This window comes from Sus scrofa, chromosome 2 (assembly GCF_054392235.1).
Source record: "Sus scrofa isolate SSC_HxYL_T2T_F1_AM1 chromosome 2, Sscrofa_HxYL_maternal_Yorkshire_Landrace_v2.0, whole genome shotgun sequence".
Lineage (NCBI taxonomy): Eukaryota > Metazoa > Chordata > Mammalia > Artiodactyla > Suidae > Sus > Sus scrofa.
In genome coordinates this window covers 66,554,026-66,578,247 of record NC_139384.1, presented here as the reverse complement: position 1 = coordinate 66,578,247, position 24,222 = coordinate 66,554,026, and the positions used below count along the sequence as shown (strand labels likewise).

Genomic DNA, 24,222 nt, shown 5'->3' with positions numbered 1-24,222 from the left:
TCTGGTAGTAAAAGTAAACCATTTGTTTATTTATGTATTTATTATAGTTGATTTACAATGTTGTGCCAATTTCTGACTTATAGCATAGTGACCCAGTCTTTTTCTCATACAATCTTCAATCATGTCTTATCCCAAGAGACTGTATATAGTTCCCTTGCTATACAGTAGGACCTCACTGTTTATACATTCTAAATGTAGTAGTTTGCATTTGCCAACACCAAACTCCTTGTCCATCCTATTTCCTCCCACAGTCCCCTTGGCAACCACAAGGGGTTATTCTCTATGTTTGTGTTTTATAGATATGTTCATTTGTGCCATCGTCCAGGTTCCACATATAAGTGGTACCATATGTTATTTTTTCTTTTTCTTTCTGATTACCTCACTTAGCATGAGAATCTCTAGTTGCTTCTATGTTTCCAGAAATGGCATTATTTCATTCTTTTTTATGGCTGAGTAATATTCTATTTCCAGTTTTAGATAATAAGTGATAACAATCTCAGACCATACTTCTGCATAGTGGTTGAGTTTACAAAGCCCTACTTTCTATTTTAATGCATTTTATAGAAGAATAAGTCCAAAATGTTTGGGTGGCAAGTGGGGTAGCTGTTTCACCAGAGTTAGAGGGTACTATTTTACAGTTTAAAAAAACCTCATCAATCCTTCAGGTACAAAAAGCCTCATTATTAATGAGAAAACCTATACTAGATAGAATAGATTATATACCTGAAAACACAAAGCCAGGAGGTATTTGAGCCAGTTAAAGAGTAACCAGGCTGTTCAGTACTGGTTGACAGTACTGCAATGATACAGCCCCTTCCTCAGGGCTCCCATCACCTCCCGGTTCCTCAAGCTATAAATGAGAGGGTTGAGCATTGGAGTAAGGACCGTGTAGAAGATAGAGACCACCTTGTCATGGCTTGGGGCTCGGTAGCGCCTAGGTCTCAGGTAGATGAACATGGCTGCCCCATAGAAGAGGGACACAGCTGTCAGGTGGGAGGAGCAGGTGGCCAGAGCCTTTTTACCAGCCTGAGCAGAACGCATGTGCAGCACAGCCTTCAGGATGCGAGCATAGGAGGCCACGATGATGGAGAAGGGAAGAAACAGCATGATGACACAGCAAACAAATATCATGTTCTCAAAAATGGATGTGTCTGCACAGGCCAGCTTCAACAAAGATAACATTTCACAAAAGAAGTGGTCCACCTCCCTCAAGCCACAGTAAGGAAAGGTCATTACTACCACCATCTGTGTGAAACCATCTATGATCCCAAAGGCCCAGGAGCTCCCAACAATCTGGAGACAGACTCGCTGACTCATGAGGATGGGATAGTGAAGTGGGTGGGTAATGGCCACATAGCGGTCATAAGCCATGAGTCCCAGCAAGAGCCCTTCAGATCCCACGAGAGAGATGAAAAAGCCAGTTTGTATGCCACAACCCATAAAAGAGATAGACTTCTTTCCAGAGAGGAAGTTGACTGCCATCTTTGGCACAATGTCGCAGATCAACATGAGGTCCATGAGGGAGAGCTGACTGAGGAAGAAGTACATGGGTATGTGGAGTCGAGGATCTACGTAGATAAGGAACATGAGGAGGATATTCCCACAGAGGGCCACTGTGAAGACTATCATGACTGCTGAGAAAAGAACAAGGTCAGTGGGACCATGGGAAAAGATGCCCAGGAGGACAAAGTCATCTGTGGATGATTGGTTCAACCATATCTCCATGCCTCAGCTGATGTTCCTGGTCACCTGAGAATACAGACCAAAAATATTGGATTAACTGACATTTATTTATTGACTTCTGTATTCCACATCTTCACCGAGCTGTTATGTTTGTGTCATGAGGTCTTAACAACATAAACTTTGGGACATAGAAGAGGGTAATCCTTTATATCTCTAGCACAGTAATAGGATATTCCTCTTAGTTCACAGAATTGGACCATATTATCTGTGTTGGTATGTATTTGTGCCCAGAAGAGTGGAGACCAAGTAATTTTATCAGTTATAGGCCTTTGGATAATCCCCTTTAATAGATAAAGTCTTAACTTTACTAAAAGACACTGAGCCTTTTATCTGTGATCATGTGGACTTGGGACTATCTCTCACAGGGCTTGGACCATTTCATTCCCAGGAAATAATTTTAATGTGTTATAAAAAGGAGGAAAATTAAGCTTGAATAGATACTTTCTCTATGTTCTTAGAGTTTCTTTATGATATCCATTCTGTTGTACATTAAATTTAGGCAGAAAAGGAAGTGCTCCCTAAGGTCCCACATGGCAAGGAAAAGTTGTGGTTGGATGAGATTGTTGGTAATTATATTGGGGATGACAGGAAAGTCACAAGGTGAAGGGACACAGCAATGAAATGGTGCCCAAACCTCTCAAGAAGAGTAAGGGCTTCAGTAGTACTGAGACTTCTTTATAAAATTATTTTTTTATTATTATTATTTTTTTGTCTTTTGTGTTTTTAGGGCCACATTCATGGCATATGGAGGTTCCCAGCCTAGGGATATAATCAGAGCTGTTGCTACTGGCCTTGCCAGAGCCACAGCAATGCCAGATCCAAGCTGCATCTGCGACCTGCACAGCTCACAGCAACACCGGACCCTTAACTCACTGAGCGAGGCCAGGGATCGAACCCACAACCTCTTGGTTTATAGTCAGAATCATTTCTGCTGTGTCACAATGGGAACTCCCTATTTTTGTTTTTATATATTTATTTTTGGCTATGCCAGTAACTTGTGGAATTTCCTGGGCCAGGGATCAAACCCACACCACAGTATTGACCTGAGCTGCTGCAGTGACAAGAATGGATTCTTAACCCACTACACCACAAGGGAACTCCTAAAATAATTTTTTGTGTTTTCAATAACTTAAAACATTTGTTTGCATAATATATTTTTAAAAATATAGCTGATTTACAATATGTTAGTTTCAGGTGTACAGCAGAGTGCTTCAGGCATATATATATATATATATATATATATATATATATATAATTATTTTTTAGATTTTTTTATTATAGGTTATTATAATATTGAGTAAGTCCTTGTTGGTTATCTATTGTGTGTTTTATTTTTGGGGCTGGGTCTGTAGCATGCAGAAGTTCCTGGGCCAGGGATCAAACCAGTGCCACAACAGTAGGTTTTCTATTTTATATATAATGGTGTGTTTTAATCCCAAACCTTTAATTTCTCCCTCAACCCACTTCCCCTTTGGTAACCATAAATTTGTTTTTTATGACTGTGAGTCTATTTTTGTTTTGCAAATAAGTTAATTTGCATCATTCTTTTAGATTCCACATATAAGTGATATATATTTGCCTTTCACTGTCTTATTTACTTCAATTAGCATAATAATCTCTAGGTCCATTTGTATTGCTACAAACAACATCATTTCATTCTTTTTTATGGCTGATTAATATTCCATTGGGCACATATATCACATATTATTTATCAGTTCATCTGTTGATGGATGCTTAGGTTGCTTGCAAGTCTTGGCTAATATAAATTTTGCTACTATGAAAATTGGGGTGCATGTATCTTTTCAAATTATAGTTTTCTCCAGATTTATGCCCATAAATAAGATCACTGGATTGTATAGTAGCTCTATTTTAGTTAAAATATAGTTAAAACAGTATGGAAACCCCACACTGTTTTCCATAGTGGCTATATCACAATATCTTCTTATACAACAGAACAGACATGGTCTGATTTTACATGGACAAATTCCAAACCAAGACATAAAAGTCATGCACCTTATAAAGCCCCCTTGATGATAGTATCTTAACCCAAGGCAAATAAAAGAATACATAATTATAAACAACTGAGTCGGGGAGTTCAGGACAAGATAGAAGAATAAGAAGACCCTGAGTTCACCTTCTCCTATGAACATACCAAGATTACAATTATTTAGTGAGCAAATTACAATTATAGAGGTACTCTTCAAGCCTCACGTCGTGGTCCCCAGCTTGGAGGTTCTGAACTAGGAAGATGAGCCCCCAGAATATTTTACTTTGAAGGCCAACAGGGCTTACTTTCAGAAGACTCTGAGGGTTGTGGGAAATAAATACTTCACTCTTAAAGGGTGCACACAGCATCATACACTCCCTGACCCAGAGTGGATGAAGGGATTTTAAAGGAGCATGAGTCAGAACGCAGACAATCTTGGAGAGTCTCCTAGAAAAGAAGGAGGCAACTGGAGCTCACCTTGTGGACATAGACACACAAGGCATTGTGGTGGCAGCCATTTTCATAATCTCATTTTACCATGTGGACACTTGTGCCATTCTGGAATCCTCCCTCTAGCTTATTAACACTGGAAGCCAGTCCCATCTAACAGCCTGTCTGCACGGTACTAGGACACCTAAGGCCAAGAAACTAACCAGGAAAGGACACAGCCCCACTTACCAATGGTAGGTTAAGACCTCCTGAACCCACAGTAGCCTGGAAAAATGGTCCTGTCCACCAATGGCCCAGAACTTGATTCCACACAGGAGAATGCCAATGTTAGCCCAAGAACCCCTAAGATGCTGCATACAGAGACCTTGGGACCAAACTCTGCCTACAAGTGGGATGGCATTAATTCCATGAATAGCTTACCCACCAATGTGTAGGCACAAGTCCCTGGATCCTGTGATTCCTAGTCTTATACACCAACAAGCCAAAACATCAACTATGGGATACTTGGGGCTCTGTAGCCAGAGAAATTGGGCCACAGATGTGCATACCAGTGGGGAGACACCAGCCCCATGACCATTGTAGGTTCACAGCCTGCTGTGGATATAGCAGGACACAGCCCACTCATCAGCAGGCCATCACCAGCCCTGGGACCCTTTGGGCCTTGGCCTTGCTCACTAGGTGGTTAAAATGAATTCTGAGACACCACAGACCCTGCAGCCAGCCACCAGCCCTAGGATCCCATCCCACCCATCAGAGACTGACTCCACTTCCAGGATCCCCAGGGTTGTGTAGCCAGAGATCCTAGAGCCAGGCTACACAAACAAATGAGCCAGCAATAGCCCCAGAATACCCTAGGCCATGGCCCCATGCACAAGTAGTTTGACATCATTCCCAGGACCCACTCCCACCCCCAGTCTCTGGCCATGCACACCAGCATGCCAACATCAGCTTTGACATACTTTGGACTCCACAGTCAGATGCCCTGGGATCCAGTCCCACTCAACAGTGGGCCAGCAGCAGCTCTGGGGCACATTAGAGCCAATAGCCAGCCATGTCAAGAACTGGCTCCACACTCAAAAAAGGTAACATTAGATCTAGGAACCCTGGCCCCACAACCACCCACCCTAGAATCTGGCTCTGCCATCAGCAAGCCAGCACTAGCCACAGGATTCTTGGCTTTCCACAGCCAGATGTGTCAAGACCTTGCCCTACCAACCAGTGGCTGGCAGCCTCTGTACAATGCAGGGCTTGACAATCAACTATACTGGGGCCTATTCACACCTGCTAGATTGTGCACAGTAATGAACCTGCCTCCATATGTTAGTAGAAGGTCCCATGCAGCCCACATAGTGGCCATCTGTAGAGCATACAGCTCTGGTGACCAGACAGGAGTGTGCTTCTGAATGCATAGGCTATCTCCTGAAAAGACCACTTCTCTAGGGTTGGGAAACAGACCCAATATACCACATACATCAAAATAAAGACATCAAATGAGGCAAAATGTGGTGACAGAGAAAAATGTTCCAAATTAAGTAACGAGGTAAAACCCCAGAAGAATTAAGAGAAGTGAAGATAGGCAGTCTACCCATTGAAGAGTTCAAGGTAATGATTGTAAAGGTGATCAAATAACTCATGGAAAGAATGGATGAACACAGTGAAATTTAAGAAAGAATTAGAAGATATACAGGAAAACCAAGCAGAGCTGAAGAATATTATCACTGAAATAAAAAAATAGACTAGAAGGAATCAACAGTAGATAGGAATACAGAAGAATGGATGAGATAGAAGACAGAATAATGGAAATCATTGATGCTGAAAGGAAAAAAATAAAAAGAAATGAGGACTGTTTTAGGGACCAAATCAAGAATACTAACATTTCCATGACAGGGATCCCTGAAGGAGAAGAGAGACACAAAGGGGAAGAGAGAATATATGAAGACATAATATCAGAAAACTTCCCTAACCTGAGAAGGGAGACAGACATCCAGGTCCAGGAAACAGATCTCTAATGGGACCAATTGAAAGAAGAGCACACCATGACATTTTGTAAACAAAAGGGCAAAAAATAAAGATAAAGAGAGAAAATTAAAAACAGCTAGGTAAAAGCAACACATTACTTACAAAGGCATTCCCATAAGGATATCAGCTGATATTTACCAAAATTCTGCAGGCAAGAAGAGAGTGGCATGATATATTCAAAGTGATGAAAGGTTAAAATCTACAACACGTAATACTGTACTCAGAAAAATTTCATTCAAATTTGAAATAGGTATCAAAATATTTACAGAGGAGATGGGACAAAGATGGAAGTATAGAAGGACTGGAACTCAACTTCTCTCCTAAAAACAAAATTCACAACTAAAGGCTGAGCAATCTTCAACCAAATGAACCAGAAACTTTCAAAAAGATATCCTACTCCAGAAGACAAAGAGGAGGCCACAGCAAGAGGTAGGAAAGGGGATTTCATGATATAAACAACCCCATACTTCCTGGGTGGGAAGCCCCAAAGACTGGAAAGTAATGGTATCACAGAGACTCACCTACAGGAGTGAGAGACCCTCATAAAATTCCCAAGTGTGGGGATCTGGCACTGGGAGAAGGAGACCCTGGAGCATCTGGCATTGAAGGCCAGTGGGGCTGGTGTGCAGGAGCTCCATGGGACTGGGGGAAACAGAGACCACATTCTTGAAAGGTGCACACAGACTTTCATGTTCACTGGCTCCCAGGGCAAAGCAAAGTCTCCATGGGAATCTGGGTCAAACCTGACTGCAGTCCTTGGAGGAAATCCTGGGAAAAGAGGGGTGAGCATGGCTTGTTGTGAGGGAAGGGCATTGAAAGCAAAGCTCTCTGGAATATTCAGTAGCGTGCCTTTCTCTGGAGGTGGCCATTTTGGGAAAATCTGGCCCCACACATCAGCACTGAGAAGCCCCAGGCCAAACAACAATCCAGGTGGGATCACAGCCCTGCCCCTCAGTAAAGAGGCTGCTTAAAGACTCCTCAAGCCCACGGCCACCTCTCATCCCATCCAGAGACAAAGCCCCACCCACCAGAGGGATTAGAAAAACTCCACCTACCAGTGGGCAGGCATCAGCCCCTCCCATCAGGAAGCCTACAGCAAGTCCACAGACCAACTTCAGCCACAAGGGGGGCAGACACCAGAAGTAAGAGAGGCTACAACTGTATTATCTGTAAAAAGATTGCCACACCAAAAACCTATAAAAGTGAAAAGACAGAGGACTGTAACTCAGATGAGAGAGAAAGAAAAACGCCCATAAAATCAGCTAAGGGACCAGGAGATTCTCAGCCTCCAGGAAAAAGACTTTAGACTGTGGATGCTGAAGATGATGCAAGACATTGGAAATAAACTGGAGGCATAAATAAATTTACAGGAAACACTGAGCAAAGAGATACAAGATATAAAACTTAAACAAGAAGGGATGCAAAATACAATAACAGAAATAAAAAATTCACTAGGAGCAGCTAACAGCAGAATACAGGAGGCAGAAGAATGAATAAGCAAGGTGGAAAACAGATTAGTGGAAATTACAGATGCAAAACAGAAAGGAGAATAAAGATTGAAAACAAATGAAGAGAGCCTCAGAGAACTCTGGGACAATATTAAATGCACCAACATCCATATTATAGGGGTGCCGGAAGGAGAAGAGAGAGAGAAGGGGACAGAAAAAAATATTCAAACAGATAATAGTTGGAAACCTCCCTAACATGGGAAAGGAACCACGCACTCAAATCCAGGAAGCACAACGAGGACCGTATAAAATAAACCCAAGGAGGAATACACCAAGACGCATATTAATCAAACTGACCAAAATTAAAGACAAAGAGAAAATCTTGAAATCAACTAGGGAAAAGAAACAAATAACATACAAGGGAACCCCAATAAGGTATTGGCAGAGTTTTCAACAGGAACTCTGTGGGCCAGAAGGGAGTGGCATGATATAGTTAACGTGATGGAAGGAAAAAACCTCCAACCAAGATTACTTTACCCAGCAAGGCTCTCATTCATATTTGAAGGAGAAATCAAAAGCTTCACATAAAAGCAAAAGCTAAGAGAATTCCACAACACTAAACCAGCTTAACACCAAATACTAAAGGAACTTCTCTAGACAGAAAAGAAAAGGCTGCAACCAGAAACAAAAATACCAAAATGACAAGGCTCTTTGGTAAAGGCAAATATACATTAAAGATATGAAATCATCATGCACAACTGTGCCACCAAAGTCAGAAATCATGAGAAGAGGAGGGTACAAATGCAGGACACTGGAGATACACTTGAAATGAAGAGAACAACAACTTAAAAAAATCGCATATATATAGAAACTCTTATATCAAAACTTCAGAATAATGCAAACCGAAAACCTACAATCGATACACAAATAAGAAAAATCAACTAAATACAACACTAAAGATAGTCATCAAACCACAAGAGGAGAGAACAGGAGAAGAAGGAAAGAAAAAAGAGCAACAAAAACAAATCCAAAGCAATTAATAAAATGGCAATAAGAACATACATATCAATAATTACCTTAAAGGTGAATGGACTAAACGCCCCAACCAAAAGACATAGACTGGCTGAATGGATACAAAAACAGGATCCATATAGATGCTCTCTTCAAGAGACCCACTTCACTTCTAGGGACACATGCAAATTGAAAGTGAGAGGATGGAAGAAAACATTCCATGCAAACGGGAATCAAAAGAAGGGTAGAGTAGCAATACTCATATCAGCCAAAATAGACTTTAAAATGAAGACTATTTTAAGGGACAAAGAAGGACACTACATAATGACCAAAGGATCAATCCAAGAAGAAGATATAACAATTGTAAATATCTACGCACTCAACATAGGTTCACCACAATATATAAGGCAACCTTAAAAGGAGAACCTTAAAAGGAGAAATCAACAATAACACAATCATAGTGGGGGACCTTAACACCCCACTTACAACAATGGACCGATCATCCATCCAGATGGAAAATCCATAAGGAAACACAAGCCGTGAATGAAGCATTAAACCAGATGGACTTAATAGATATTATAGGACTTTCCATCCAAAAGCAACAGAATACACATTCTTCTCCAGGCCACATGGAACATTCTCTAAGATGGATCACATCCTGGGCTACAAATCCAACCTCGGTAACTTTAAGAAAATTGAAGTCATATCAAGCATCTTTCCCAACCAGATTGCTATACGACTGGAAATCAACAACAAGAAAGATACTGCAAAAGAAAAACAAAAACAAAAACAAAAACGCAAACACGTGGAGACTAAACAACATGCTACTAAACAACCAATGGATCACTGAAGAAACCAAAGAGGGAATTTAAAAAAGCCTAGAAGCAGATGACAACAAAGATACAACACTCCAAAACCTATGGGATGCAGCAAAAGCAGTTCTAAGTGGAAAGTCTATGGCAACACCAGCCCACCTCAAGAAAAAGCTCAAATAAACAAGCTAACTTTACATCTCAAGCAGCTCGAGAGAGAAGAACAGACAAGACCTAAAGTTAGTAGAAAGAAAGAAATCATAAAGATCAGAGGAGAAATCAACGACATAGAAATGAAGAAAACCATTGAAAAGATCAATGAAACAAAAAGATGGTTCTTTGAAAAGATCAACAAAATTGATAAACCCTTAGCCAGACTTATCAAGAAAAAAAAGAGAGGACTCAAATCAATAAAATGAGAAATGAACAAAGAGAAGTAACAACAGACATCACAGAAATACAGAGGATCATGAGAGACTACTCTATGCAACTATACACCAATAAAATGGGAAACCTAGAAGAAATGGACAAATTCTTAGAGAAGTACAATCTTCCAAGACTAAACCAAGATGAAAGAGAAAAGATGAACGGACCAATCAGAAGAACTGAAATTGAAACTGTGATTTAAAAATTTCCAACAAACAAAAGTCCAGGACCAGATGGCTTCACAGGTGAATTCTATCAAACACTTAGAGAAGAGCTAACACCTCTCCTTCTGAAACTATTTCAAAAAATTACAGAGGAAGGGATACTCCCAAACTCATTCTATGAGCCCACCATCACCCTGATACCAAAACCAGACAAAGATACCACACACAAAAAAAAAAAAACCTACAGGCCAATTTCACTGATGAACATTGATGAAAAAATCCTCAACACAATACTAGCAAACCACATCCAACAATCCATTAAAAGGATTGTACATCATGATCAAGTGGGATTTATCCCAAGGATGCAAGAGTTCTTCAATATCTGCAAACCAATCAGTGTGATACACCACATTAACAAACTGAAGAATAAAAACCATACAATATTCTCAATAGATGCAGAAACAGCCTTTGACAAAATCCAACACCCATTTCTGATTAAAAAAACCCTTCAGAAAGTGGGCATAGAGGGAACCTACCTCAACATAATGAAGGCCATATATGACAAACCCACAGCGAACATCATTCTCAGTGGTGAAAAGTGAAAGAATTCCCACTGAGATCAGGAACAAGACAAGGATGTCTGCTCTCACCACTACCCTTCAACATAGTTTTGGAAGTCCTAGCCACGACAATCAGAGAAGTAAAAGAAATAAAAGAAATCCAAATTGGAAAGGAAGAAGTAAAACTGTCACTATTTGCAGATGACATCCTAAAAACTTACCAGAAAACTGTTAGAGCTCATCCAGGAATTTGGCAAAGTAGCAGGGTACAAAATTAATACACAGAATAGACAGCATTTTTCTCAATGAAAGATCAGAATGTGAAATTAAGGAAGCAATCCCATTTACCATTGCATCCAAAAGAATAAAATACCTAGGAGTAAACCTACCTAAATCGACAAAAGACCTGTACTCTGAAAACTACAAGATGCTGACGAAAGAAATCAAAGATGACATGAACATTTGGAAAGATATACCATGCTCTTTTATTAGAAGAATCAATATTTTCAAAATGACTATACTACCTAAGGCAATCTACAGACTCAATGCAATCCCTATCAAATTACCAAGGATATTTTTCACAGAACTTGGACAATACATTTTAAAGTTTGTTTGGAGGCATAAAAGACCTAGAATATCCAAAGCCATCCTGAGAAAGAAAAATGGAGCTGGAAGAATCAGCCTCCCTGACTTCAGAATATACTACAAAGCAACAATCACCAACACCATATGCACAAAGCACAAAGACAGACATATAGATCAGTGGAACAGGATAGAAAGCCCAGAATTTAACCCACGCACCTACAGCCAACTCATCTATGACAAAGGAGGCAAGAATATACAATGGAGAAAAGATAGCCTGTTCAAAATTGGTGCTGGGAATACTGGCCAGCCACATGGAAAAGAATGAAATTAGAACACTACCTAACACCATACACAAAAATAAACTCAAAATGGATTAAAGACGTAGATATAAGACCAGACACTATAAAACTCTTAGAGGAAAACATAGGCCAAACACTCTCTGACATAAATGACAGTGACATCATCTCAGAACCACCTCTTTGAGTAATGACAGTAAAAACAAATATAAACAAATGGGACTTAATTAAACTTGAAAGTTTCTGCACAGCAGAGGAAACCCTAAACAAGATGAAAAGACAACCCACAGAATGGGAGAAAATATTTGCAAATGAATCAACTGACAAGGGATCATCTCCAAAATTTATAAACACCTCCCACCACTCAATACCAAAAAAAAAAAGCAACCCCATCAAAAAATGGGCAGATTAAACAGACAGTTCACCAAAGAAGACATACAGATGGCAAAAAAACACATGAAGAGATGTTCAACATCACTCATTATTAGAGAAAGGCAAATCAAAACCACTATGAGGTACCACCTTACACCAGCCAGAATGGCCATCATCCAAAAGTCTACAAACAATAATTGCTATACAGGGTGTAAAAGGAACCCTAGTACACTGTTGGTGGGATAGTAAACTGGTGCAACCACTGTGGAAAGCAGTATGGAGATGCCTCAGAAAACTAAACATAGAACTACCATTTGATCCAGCAATCCCACTCCTGGGCATCTATCCAGAGAAAACCATGACTTTCAAAGCCACATGTACGCCAATGTTCATGGCAGCACTATTTGCAACAGCCAAGATATGGAAACAACCTAAATGTCCATCAACAGAGGAGAGGATCAAGAAATTGTGGTACATACATACAATGGAATATTACTCAGCCATTAAAAGGAATGAAATACCGGCATTTTTAGCAACATGGATGGACCTAGAAATTATCATGCTGAGTGAAATCAGTCAGACAATGAGACACCAACATCAAATACTTTCGCTGACATGTGGAATCTGAAAAAAGGACAGAATGAACTCTTTTGCAGGACAGATACTGACTCACAGACTTTGAAAAACTTATGGTTTCCAAAGGAGACAGTTTTGGGGGTGGGGGGATGTGCCTGGGTTTTGGGATAGAAATCCTGTGAAATTGGATTGTGATGATCATTGTACAACTATAAATGTAATAAATTCATTGAATTACAATGAAAAAAAGATTTACACACGAACAAAAGCTAAAAGAGTTTTGTACCATCAAAGAAGTTTTATAAGAGATGTTAAAGAAGCTTCTCTAAGCCAACGAAAAGCCCACTATCAGAAACATGAAAATTACAAGTAAAAAATCCTCATCAGTAAAAGCAACTACACAGCAAAGGCAGTAAATCAACAACTTATGTATGTAGTAGGAAGGTTAAAAGACAAAGTTAGTAAAAATCACCTATATTTGCAATAAGTAGTGAAGGGATACACAAAACAAAAAGGCATAAAATATATATGCATTTCCCTGGTGGCTCCGTGGATTAAGGATCTGGCATTATCACTGCTGTAGTGCATGTTTGATTCCTAGCCCAGGAAATTCTGCATGCCGCAGGCTCAGTCTAAAAAAAGAAAAAGTAAAAAGAAAAGAAATCTGGAATCTTGATACTTATATTGTGTATCCCTCACCAGAAAAAATAGTCTTTAAAACAGACTGTAACAAGAGACAAAGAACTTTGCACAATGATCAATGGATCAACCCTAAGCTATATAACAATTATAAATATATATGCACTCAATATAGGAGCATCTAAATATTTGTAATATTTGTAAAGCAAATATTAACAGACATAAATGGAGAAAATGTCAGTCACCTTATAATAGTAGGGGATTTCAACACCCCACACACATCAATTGGCAGGTTACCTAGGAAGAAATAAATCAGGAAACAGTAGCCTTATGTGACATATTAGGTCAGATGGACTTAATAGAATATGTATAGAATATTCTATTCAAAAGCAGCAGAGTACATATTCTTCACAAGTGCACAGGAAGCATTTTCCAGGATAGATCACATGATAGGCCACAAAGCAAGTCCCAGTGAATTTAAGAAAATTGAAATCATATCAATCATCTTTTCCCACCACAATGCTAAGAGACTAGATGTCAGCTACAAGAAAAGAAACCTGAAAAAACTCAAATAAAAAGAACTGAAAAAGAAGAACAAACAAAACACAATAGAATGTAGAAGGAAAGAAATCAGAAAGATTAGAATAGAAAAAAAATGACTTAGAGACTGTATACATAAAAGGTCAATGAAAATAAGAGCTAGTTCTTTGAAAAGATAAATAAAATTTATAAACTTCTAGACAAACTCATGAAGATTAAGAAAGAGAGCCAAATCAATAAAATCAAGAATGAAAAAGTAGATACAAATAACACCATGGAAATACAAAGACTCATAGAGATTACTACAACAATTTCATGCTAATAAAATGAACAGTCTAGAAGAAATGAAAAAATTTCAAGAAATGTACAATTTCTCAAGACTAAACCAGGAAGAAATGGAAAACATTATATCAGAGTTCCCATCATGGTGCAGTAGAAACAAATCCAACTGGGAACCATGAGGTTGTGTGTTCAATACTTGGCCTCGTACAGCAGGTCAAGGATCTGGCATTGCCATGAGCTGTGGTGTAGGTCATAGATGTGGCTCAGATCTGGCATTGCTGTGGCTGTGGCATAGGCCAGCAGCTGCAGCTCCAATTAGACCCCTAACCTAGGAACCTCTATATGCCCTGGGTGCGTCCCTAAAAAGACAAAAAAATATGAAAAAGAAAATAAAATATGAAGATATCAATTGTCATTAATGAGAAATTCCTGAGAAACAAAAAGTACAGGACCAGGGAGTTCCCATCATGGCTCAGTGCTTAATGAATCCGACTAGGAACCATGAGGTTGCAGGTTCGATCCCTGCCCTTGCTCAGTGGGTTAACGATCCGGCGTTGCTGTGAGCTGTGGTCTAGGTTGCAGACATGGCTCAGATACAGCGTTGCTGTGGCCCTGGTGTAGGCCAGCGGCTTCAGCTCCAATTAGACCCCTAGCCTGGGAACTTCCATATGCCACAGGAGCATCCCAAGAAATAGCAAAAAGACAAAAAAAAAAAAAAAAAAGTTCAGGATCAGATGGCTTCACAGGTGAATATTTCTAAACATTTAGTGGAGAACTAACACCTACATTTCTCCTAACACAGTAAAAAATTGCAGATGAAGGAATGCTTCTGAACTCATTCTGAAAGCTAAGTGTCACCCAAACAAGGCAAAAATACTATAAAAATTAAATTATAGGCCAGCAGTACTGATGACTATAGATGAAAAAATATAAAATATTAGCAAACAGAATTCAACAATATGCTGAAAGGATAGTACACCATGAACAATGGGATTTATCCCAGGCATGCAAGGATCCTTCAATATCTAAAAATCAATCAATGTGACTCACCACAATAACTGAAGAATAGAAATCATGCGATCATCTCAATAGATGGAGAAAAAAAACCTTTGACAAAGTTCAACATCCATTTATGTTGAAAACTCTCCAACAAATCTGAGGGAATATTCCTCAACATAATAAATGTTCTAAATTACAAACACAAAGCTAACAATATCCTCAACAGTGAAAAGCTGAAAGCATTTTCTCTATAATCAATAAGAGTGAAAAACTGAAAGTATTTCCTCTAAGATCAGTGCCTACTCCTGACATTTTTATTCAACATAGTGTTGAATGTCCTAACCACAACAAGCAGACAGTGAAAAGATATAAAAGGTATCTATATTAACAAGGAAGAAGTAAAACTGTCATTGTTGGCATATGGCATAAAATCCTAAGTAAAATCTTAAAGATGCCACCAAAAAACTACCAAAGTTCGTCAACAAATTCAGTAATGTTGCAGGATACAAACTTGACATACACAAATCTGTTTCTTTTCTATATACTAAAAACAAACTATCGGAGAACTTAGGAGAAGAATAACCATCACCATCAAAATAAAAATAATGAAATACCACGAATAAATCTACCTAAGGAGGTAAAAGTCTTGGAAAACTACAAGGCATTAATGAAGGAATTGAAGAGGACGAAAAAAGATACCACTTATTAGTTGTACTGGGAAAGTTGACAAGTTACATATGAAGGAATAAAATTAGAACACTTTGTCACATCCTATATAAAAAGAAACTCAAAACAAATTAAAGACCTATGTAAGACTGGAAACCACACAATTCCTAGAAGAAAAGAAGCATAACACTCTCTGACATACATTGTAACAATATTTTTCTAGTGGTCTCCTAAGGCAAAGAAAACAAACAAACAAAAAATAGATAAATGTGCCCTAATTAAACATAAAGCTTTTGCAGAGCAAAAGAAAATACTGAAAACAAATGGAGGAGTTCCCATCCTGGCTCAGCAGAAATGAATCTGACTTGTATCCATGAGAATGCTGGTCCAATTCCTGGCCTTGCTCAGTGGGTTAAGAATCCAGCATTGCATTGAGCTGTGGTGTAGATCACAGATGCTGCTCAAATCCCATTGCTGTGGCTGTGGCATAGGCTAGTAGCTACAGCTACAATTAGACCCCTAGCCTGGGCACCTCCACATGCTGAGGGTACAGCCCTAAAAAGACAAAAAAATCAGAAAATGAGTAGAAGACCTAAATATACATTTTTCCAAAGAAGACATATAGAAGGGTAACAGGCATATGAAAAGATATTCAACATGGCTAATCATCAGAGAAATGTGACTATAAGCTACAATGAAATATCACCTCACATCTGCCAGAAAGGCCATCTATCATCAAAAAGTCTACAAATAACAAATGTTGGAAAGGATGTGGAGAAAAATGAACCTAGTATGTTATTGATGAAGATGTTAATTGGTTCAGCCACTATGAAAACAAGTATGGAGTTTTCTCAAAAGCTAAAAATAAAGCTACCATATGATCCAGCAATTCCACTCTAGGGTATGCATTTGAAGAAAAAGAAAGCATGCACTCCAATGTTCACTGCAGCATTGTTTATGATAGCCAAGATATGAAAGCAACCTGTGTCCACCAACAAAAGAATGAATAAAGAATATATATGTAGGGAGTTCCTGTCCTGGCTCAGCAGAATCAAATCTGACTAGTACCCATGAGGATGCATATTCAATCCCTGGCTTCATTCAGTGGGTTAAGGATCCAGCATGGCATGAGTGTTCTGTAGGTTACAGACATGGCTCAGATCCTGAGTTTCTGTGGCTGTGGTATAGACCAGCAACTACAGCTCTGATTTGATCTCTAGTCTGGGAACTTTCATATACCATGGATGTGGCCCTAAAAGGCAAAAAATATATTTTTTTTCAAAGGATAAAGTATACACAAAGGAGGTGGAGCAAGATGGCAGAGGAGTAAGAGGTCGCACTCACCCTCTCCCACAAACACATCAAAAAAAACACATCTACATGCAAAACAACTCACACAGAACATCAACCGAATGCTGGTAGAAGAACTTAAACCTTTAAAAAGGGCAAGAAACTTTTGACATAACTGGGTAGAAAATAAGAAAAGAGAGAGAGAGAGAGAAAAGGAATCAGGACTGCACTAGCATTCCAGAGAGGGAGCTGTGAAGGAAAAAAGAACCCACATGCTGGGAAGGCACTGAACTGATGGAAAGATCAGCCAAGCCAGAGGGCCCTCAAAGTCACTGAGAAAATCCCAACAGCAGGTCTGAGAATGGAAAAGCAGAGTGAGAAACCCACAGATCATCTGAACCACTGGCACAGACACCACAGCCTGAGATGCTCAGGTAGGGGCTGGGTGCTGAGATTTAGGCTCCAGAGGTCAGTCACCAAGAGAGGGCTGGGGTTGGCAGTGTGGAGACAGCCTAAGGGGAAAGGAGTAGTGTGCCATAGGCAGGGCAGTGGTATGGATACAGGCTGGGGAGTGGAAAGCCATGGCAGAGGGAAAACCTGAGAAGGTGCAGACCTTCAGGAGAGGCAAGGCACCATTGTTGGGGAGGATGAGAGGAGGAGGTACAGACCGCCATAGGAAACTCCTTGTGACTGGGCGTGCATGCATGCCTGTGGGCGCACAGAGGGAGGGGCAGCACTGCCTCAGCCCTTCCGCCAACAGAAGCTATTTGCTAGCCCTCTGTGGATCAGACCTCTCCAGCATAGCCTGCCCACAACCAGAAGGTGCTTGCTAGCCCATGATGGACCAGGCATCTCCAGCACAGGCTGCCTGTGGCCAGAAGCCATTTGCTAGCCTGCAGTGTACCCAGCGGCTCTGGTGCATGCCACCCATGGAGAGAAGCCTCTTGCTCATATATGGAGATTGGGTGCTTCTTCTATAGGCTACCAGTGGCCAGGAACCTCTTAAGGGCATTAGGAAGCTAAGTGTGACATGGTGCCTACCAAGCACCATACAGTGTTGCTCTTACTCTGCCGGGAACACAACCAACCTGCAGCTGCCACTGCCAAATGCTCTGGGTAGCACCCAGACACTTGGTCACTGTTCCTTCCCAAGACCATACAACTAGGAGCAGCTGGTGCAGCACCCCCGTGTGGTCAAAATGGGACAGGGTGCTTCTTGCATGGTCTGAAGGTGATGGGGGCGAACAACCGAAGTTATCCCTGACTCTAGAGACAGTTATGGCCCACTCCCACTAGGGGTTCCCGAACAGGCACCACATGTGATTCCAATCACCTCAGAGGATGTCATTTCAATCAAACACTAGCTATCATGGCTCTCACTTCCCTGGGAAGTCACACACCCTGCTGCTGCTACTGCCAAATGCTCTGGACACCTTGTAGACCTGCCTAGAACTCATTAACACTTCCCAGGGCCCTACGACTAGAGATAGCCTGTGCCACCTTCCTGCAGGTCCTTGCTGCTGTTGAGAGCCCAGTGACCGGACACCAACTGCTGGCCGTATCCATTGCCTTCTCCTTACAGAAAACACACTGAGCACCTGGGAGATAAAAGCCTGCTCACACTGAAGAAAGAGACACCAAATATTCAAACTCACACACCAAAAACAAATAGTAACCCCACCAAAAAAAGTCAAAGGGTGGACTTGCCTAGAAGTAGGCTTAAAAGACTACAGTTTGGCTTCCCCAAACTCACAGAAAAAGAAAAACATAAGCAAAATGACGAAGCTCAGAAACGACTCCCAGTTAAAGGAAAAGGAGAATTCACATAAAGCAGTCAACAATGAAACAGACCGCTTCACTCTGGCAGACATTGTGTTCAAAAGGGAGATAGTGAAAATACTGAAAGAATTAAGGCTGAATATCAAGGAATTAAAAGAAGACCCAAACAATAATGCAGATTCCCTTGGAAAGGAACTAGAAAATATAAGGGAGAGCCAAGAAAAGCTATAAAACTCATTTGGAAAGATACAAACTGAGCTAAAGTCATTAAAAAGCAGAATGAATAATGCAGAGGAACAAATTAATGATGATTAGGAAATCACCTAATCAGGACAGGAAACAGAAGAACAAATGAAAAAACATGAAAGCAATATGAGATCTATGGGGTAATATAAAGCAGGCCAATCTACACATAACAGGAATTCCAGGAGGAAAACAAAAAGAAAAGGGGATTGAAAATATATTTGAAGAAATTATGTCTGAAAACTTGCCAAATCTAAAGGAATCTGACATCAAGACACAAGAAGCACAGAGAGGCCCAAACAAGTTGAACCCAAACAGGCCCACACAAAGACATATTATAATAAAAATGGCAAAAGTTAAAGGTAAAGAGAGGAGTCTAAAGGCCGCAGGAGCAAATCAAAGTGTTAATTATAAAAGAACCCCCATAGCCTATCAGCAGATTTCTCTACAGAAACACTGCAGGCCAGAAAGGAGTGGCAAGATATATTTAAAGTGCTGAAAGGAAAAAATTTGCAACTTAGAATATTCTATCCAGCAGGAATATAATTTAAAATAGAAGGGGAAACAAAGAATTTCTCCAGCAAAAAAAAAAAAGCTAAAAGAGTACAGCAATAGTAAACCCTTTCTAAAAGAGCTCCTCTAAATAAAAGAAGAAAGTAAGAAGAAATAGAATGGAGGAAACCACAATTGGAAAGCAATCACTCAAATAAGCCAGCATACAGATCTAAACATGAAAATGTTTAAAAACATTTTTAATAGACAACAAAATCATACAATATGGGAAGGGAAAATAACAAAATACAGATTCTTTTTTAAATTTTTAAAAAAAAATTTTAATGATGTGTTTGAGCCTATATGACTATCAGGCCAAAGCAAGCAGATATAAGAAGGGGTTAACATACTTAAAAAACAGGGCAATCACAAATCAAGATGGAATATCAGTTCACAACAAAATTGAAAAGAAAAGCACTCAGGCATAAAATAAATGGAAACCATCCAACCAAAAAAAGACAGGAAGAAAGTAGAAACATAGAATCGACTGGAAAACTAGGCTTAAAATGGCAATAAATACAAATCTATCAATAATCACCTTAAATGTCAATGGACTGAATGCTCCAATCAAATGACACAGAGTGGTAGACTGGATAAAAAAGCAAAAACCTACAATCTTCTATCTATGAGAGACTCGCCTTAGGGCAAATGACACATATAGATTGAAAGTGAGGGCATGGGAAAAGATATTTCATGACAATGGACAAGACAGAAAAGCAGGAGTTGCAATATTCATATCATACAAAATAGACTTAAAATGAAGGCCACAAAAAAGGCAAGGAGGGACACTATTTAATGGTTAAAGGATCCATTCAAGAAGAGGATATTACAATCATCAATATATATACCCCTAATATAGCAGCACGCAGATACCTATGACAAATACTAACAGACATGAAGGGAAAAATTGATGGGAATACAATCATGGTAGGAGATTTTAACACCCCACTAATGTCAATGGACAGATCCTCTAGAGAGAAAATTTATAAATTACTGGGCAACAGAGATTCTAAATGACACAATAGAAAAGTTTGACCTAATCAAAATTTTCAGGACATTAGATCCAAAAAAAGCAGAATATGCATTATTCTCAAGTGCACAGGGAACATTCTCAAGGATCAATCACATACTGGAGCACAAAGCTAACCTCAACAAATTTAAGAGTAGAAATTATTTCAAGTATCTTATCTGACCACAATACCATGAAACTAGAAATCAACCACAGGAAAAGAAATGAGAAAAAAAAACACAACATGGAGACTAAACAACATGCTACTAAATAACCAATGGTTCAATGAGAAAATCAAGAAGGAAATGAAAAATTACTTGGAGACAAATGATAATGAACACACAACAACTCAAAATCTATGGGATGCTGCAAAAGCAGGGCTCAAGGGGAAATTCATAGCAATACAGGCCTTCCTCAAAAGAGAAGAAAAATCTCAAATCAGTGACTTAACCCACCACCTAAATGAATTAAAGAACAAACAAAACTGAAAGTCAGCAGAAGGAAGGAAATCATAAAGATTAACAAGGAAATCAGTAAAATAGAGATTCAAGAAACAATAGACAAAATCACTCAAACCAAGAGCTGGTTCTTTGAAAAGGTAAACAAAATTGACAAACCTCTGGCTAGACTCACCAAGAAGAGGAGAGAAAAGACACAAATAAATAAAATAAGAAATGAAAAAGGAGAAATCAAAACAGATATTACAGAAACACAAAAAACCATGAGAGAATACTATGAACAATTTTATGCCAACAAATATGACAACCTAGAAGAAATGGACAACTTTCTAGAGACTTAAAGCCAGCCAAAACTGAATCAAGAAGAAATAGATCAAATGAACAGACCAATCACTAGAAAAGAAATTGATATGTCATAAAAACACTCCCTACAAATAAAAGTTCAGGACAAGAGGAACTTTTGTGAATTCTACAAAACATACAAATAGGAACTTATACCCATACTCCTTAAACTTTTTCAAAAGGCTTAAGAAGAAGGAACACTCTCAAAGACATTCTATGATGCCACCATCACCCTAATTCCAATATCAGACAAAGATAACACCAAAAAAGAAAACTATGGGCCAATATCTCTGATGAATATAGACAAAAAATTCTCACCAAATTTTAGCCAACTGAATCCAACAACATATAAAAAAGATCATACACCACAACCAGGTGGGATTCATCCCAGGTTCACAAGGATGGTTGGACACACACAAATCAATCAACGTCATATGCCACATTAATAAAAGAAAAGTCAAAAACAACATGATCATCTCAATAGATGCAGAAAAAGCATTTGACAAAGTCCAACATCCATTCATGACCAAAACTCTTACCAAAGTGGGTATAGAGGGAACATACCTTAACATAATCAAAGCCATTTATGACAAACTCACAGCAAATACAATACTCATTGGAGAAAAGCTGAAAGACTTTCCACTAAAATCTGGAACAAGACAAGGATGCCCACTCTCACCACTGTTATTCAACATAGTATTGGAAGTCCTAGCCACAGCAATTAGACAAACAAAAGAAATAAAAGGCATCCAAATAGGAAGAGAAGCTGTAAAACTGTCACTCTATGCAGATGACATGATACTATATATAGAAAACCCTGAGGACTCAACCCAAAAACTACTTGAACTGATTAATAAATTCAGCATTGTAGCAGCATATAAGATTAACATTCAGAAATCAGTCATATTTCTATATACTAACAATGAAATATTAGATAAGGAATACAAACATACAATACCTTTTAAAATTGCACCCCAAGGGAGTTCCCTTTGTGGTGCAGTGGTTAACGAATCTGACTAGGAACCATGAGGTTGCAGGTTTGATTCCCTAGTCCTGCTAAGTGGGTAAGGATCTGGCATTGCCATGAGATGTGGGGTACGTTGCAGACGTGGCTTGGATCCCGTGTTGCTGTGGCTCTGGCATAGGCCAGCGGCTACAACTCTGATTAGACCCCTACCATGGGAACCTCCATATGCTGGTCAATTGATCTGTGACAAAGGAGGCAAGAACATAAAATCAGAAAAAGACAGTCCTTGCAGCAAGTATTGATGGGAAACCTGGACAGCTATGTGCAGATCAATGAAACTAGAACACACCCTCACATCATGCACAAAAATAAACTCAAAATGGCTGAAAGACTTAAATGTTAAGACAAGACACCATCAAACTCCTGGAAGAGAACTTAGGCAAAACAGTCTCTGACATCAACCTGATAAATGTTTTCTCAGGTCAGTCTCCCAAAACAACAGAAAGAAAAGCAAAAATAAACCAATGGGACCTTATCAAACTGACAAACTTGTGCACAGCAAAGGAAACCATTAAATAAAACAAAAAGACAACTTACAGAATGGGAGAAAATAATTTCAAATGATGCAACTGACAAGGGCTTGATCTCTAAAACATACCAACAGCTTATGCAACTCAACAGCAAAAAAAGCCAATGACCCAATTGAAAAATGGGCAAAAGACCTGAATAGATATTTCTCCAAGGAAGATATACAGATGTCCAACAAGCACATGAAAAAAAGGCTCAACATCACTGATTATAAGAGAAAGGCAAATCAAAACTACCACAAGATACCACCTCACACCAGTCAGAATGACCATCATGAATAAGTCCACAAATAACAAATGCTGGAGGGGGTGTACAGAAAAGGGAACCCCCCTGCACTGTTGCTGGGAATGTAAGCTGGTACAACCACTATGGAGAACAGTATGGAGGTACCTTAAAAAACTATACATAGAACTACCATATGACCCAACAACCCCACTCTTAGGCATATATCTGGACAAAACATTCCTTGGAAAACACACATGCACCCCCATGTTCGTTGTAGCCCTATTCACAATAGCCAAGACATGGAAACAACCCAAATGTCCATTGACAGATGATTGGATTAGGAAGATGTGATATATATACACAATGGAATACTACTCTATCATAAAAAGGAATAAAATAATGTCATTTGCAGCAACATGGATGGAACTGGAAACTCTCATCCTGAGTGAAGTAAGTCAGAAAGAGAAAGACACATACCACATGATATCACTTATATCTGGAATCCAATACAGCGTAAATGAACCTTTCCACAGAAAAGAAAATCATGGACTTGGAGAACAGATTTGTGGTTTCCAAGGGGGAGGGGGAAGAATTGGGATGGTCTGGGAGTCTGGGGTTAATAGATGCAGACCATTGCTTCTCAAATGGATAGGCAATGAGATTCTGCTGTATAGCACTAGGAATTATGGGTAATCACTGTGACGAATCTATAGAAGTATGTGTAACTGGTTCATAATGCTGTACAGTAGAAAATTGACAGAACACTGTGAACCAGCTATAGTGGAAAAAATAAAAATAATTATAAAAAAGAATATATGCACAATGGAATACTACTCAGCCATAAAAAAGAATGAATAGTTGCCATTTACAACAACAGGGAAGGAGCTGGAGGGTTTTATCATTTGTGAAGTCACAGAAAGACAAATACTGTATGTTTTCACTTATATGTGGATTCTAAATGGTAAAACAAGTGAATGAAAATTAAACATATTCATAGCTGTAGACAACAAACTAGTCATTAAATGTGTCTAAAGGGAAAAGGAGAGTGGCAAGATATAGGTAGGGGATTAAGAGGTATAAACTAGTATGTATAAAATAAAGAAGGACTCAAGAATACATGTACAGCAAATGGAATATATTCAATATTTTATAAAGCTTTAAATGGAGTATAATCTAAATGTTGAATCTCCATGT

General features: G+C 39.2%; 1 protein-coding gene across 1 annotated transcript; it reads right to left on the bottom strand.

Moving 5' to 3' along the window:
- Positions 1 to 777: 777 nt before the first annotated feature.
- Positions 778 to 1,725, bottom strand: LOC110259611 (olfactory receptor 2V1-like). Its single transcript, XM_021085087.1, has one exon. It carries the CDS (start codon positions 1,723 to 1,725, stop codon positions 778 to 780), a length of 948 nt encoding a protein of 315 aa, XP_020940746.1.
- Between the last annotated feature and the right edge of the window lie 22,497 nt (positions 1,726 to 24,222).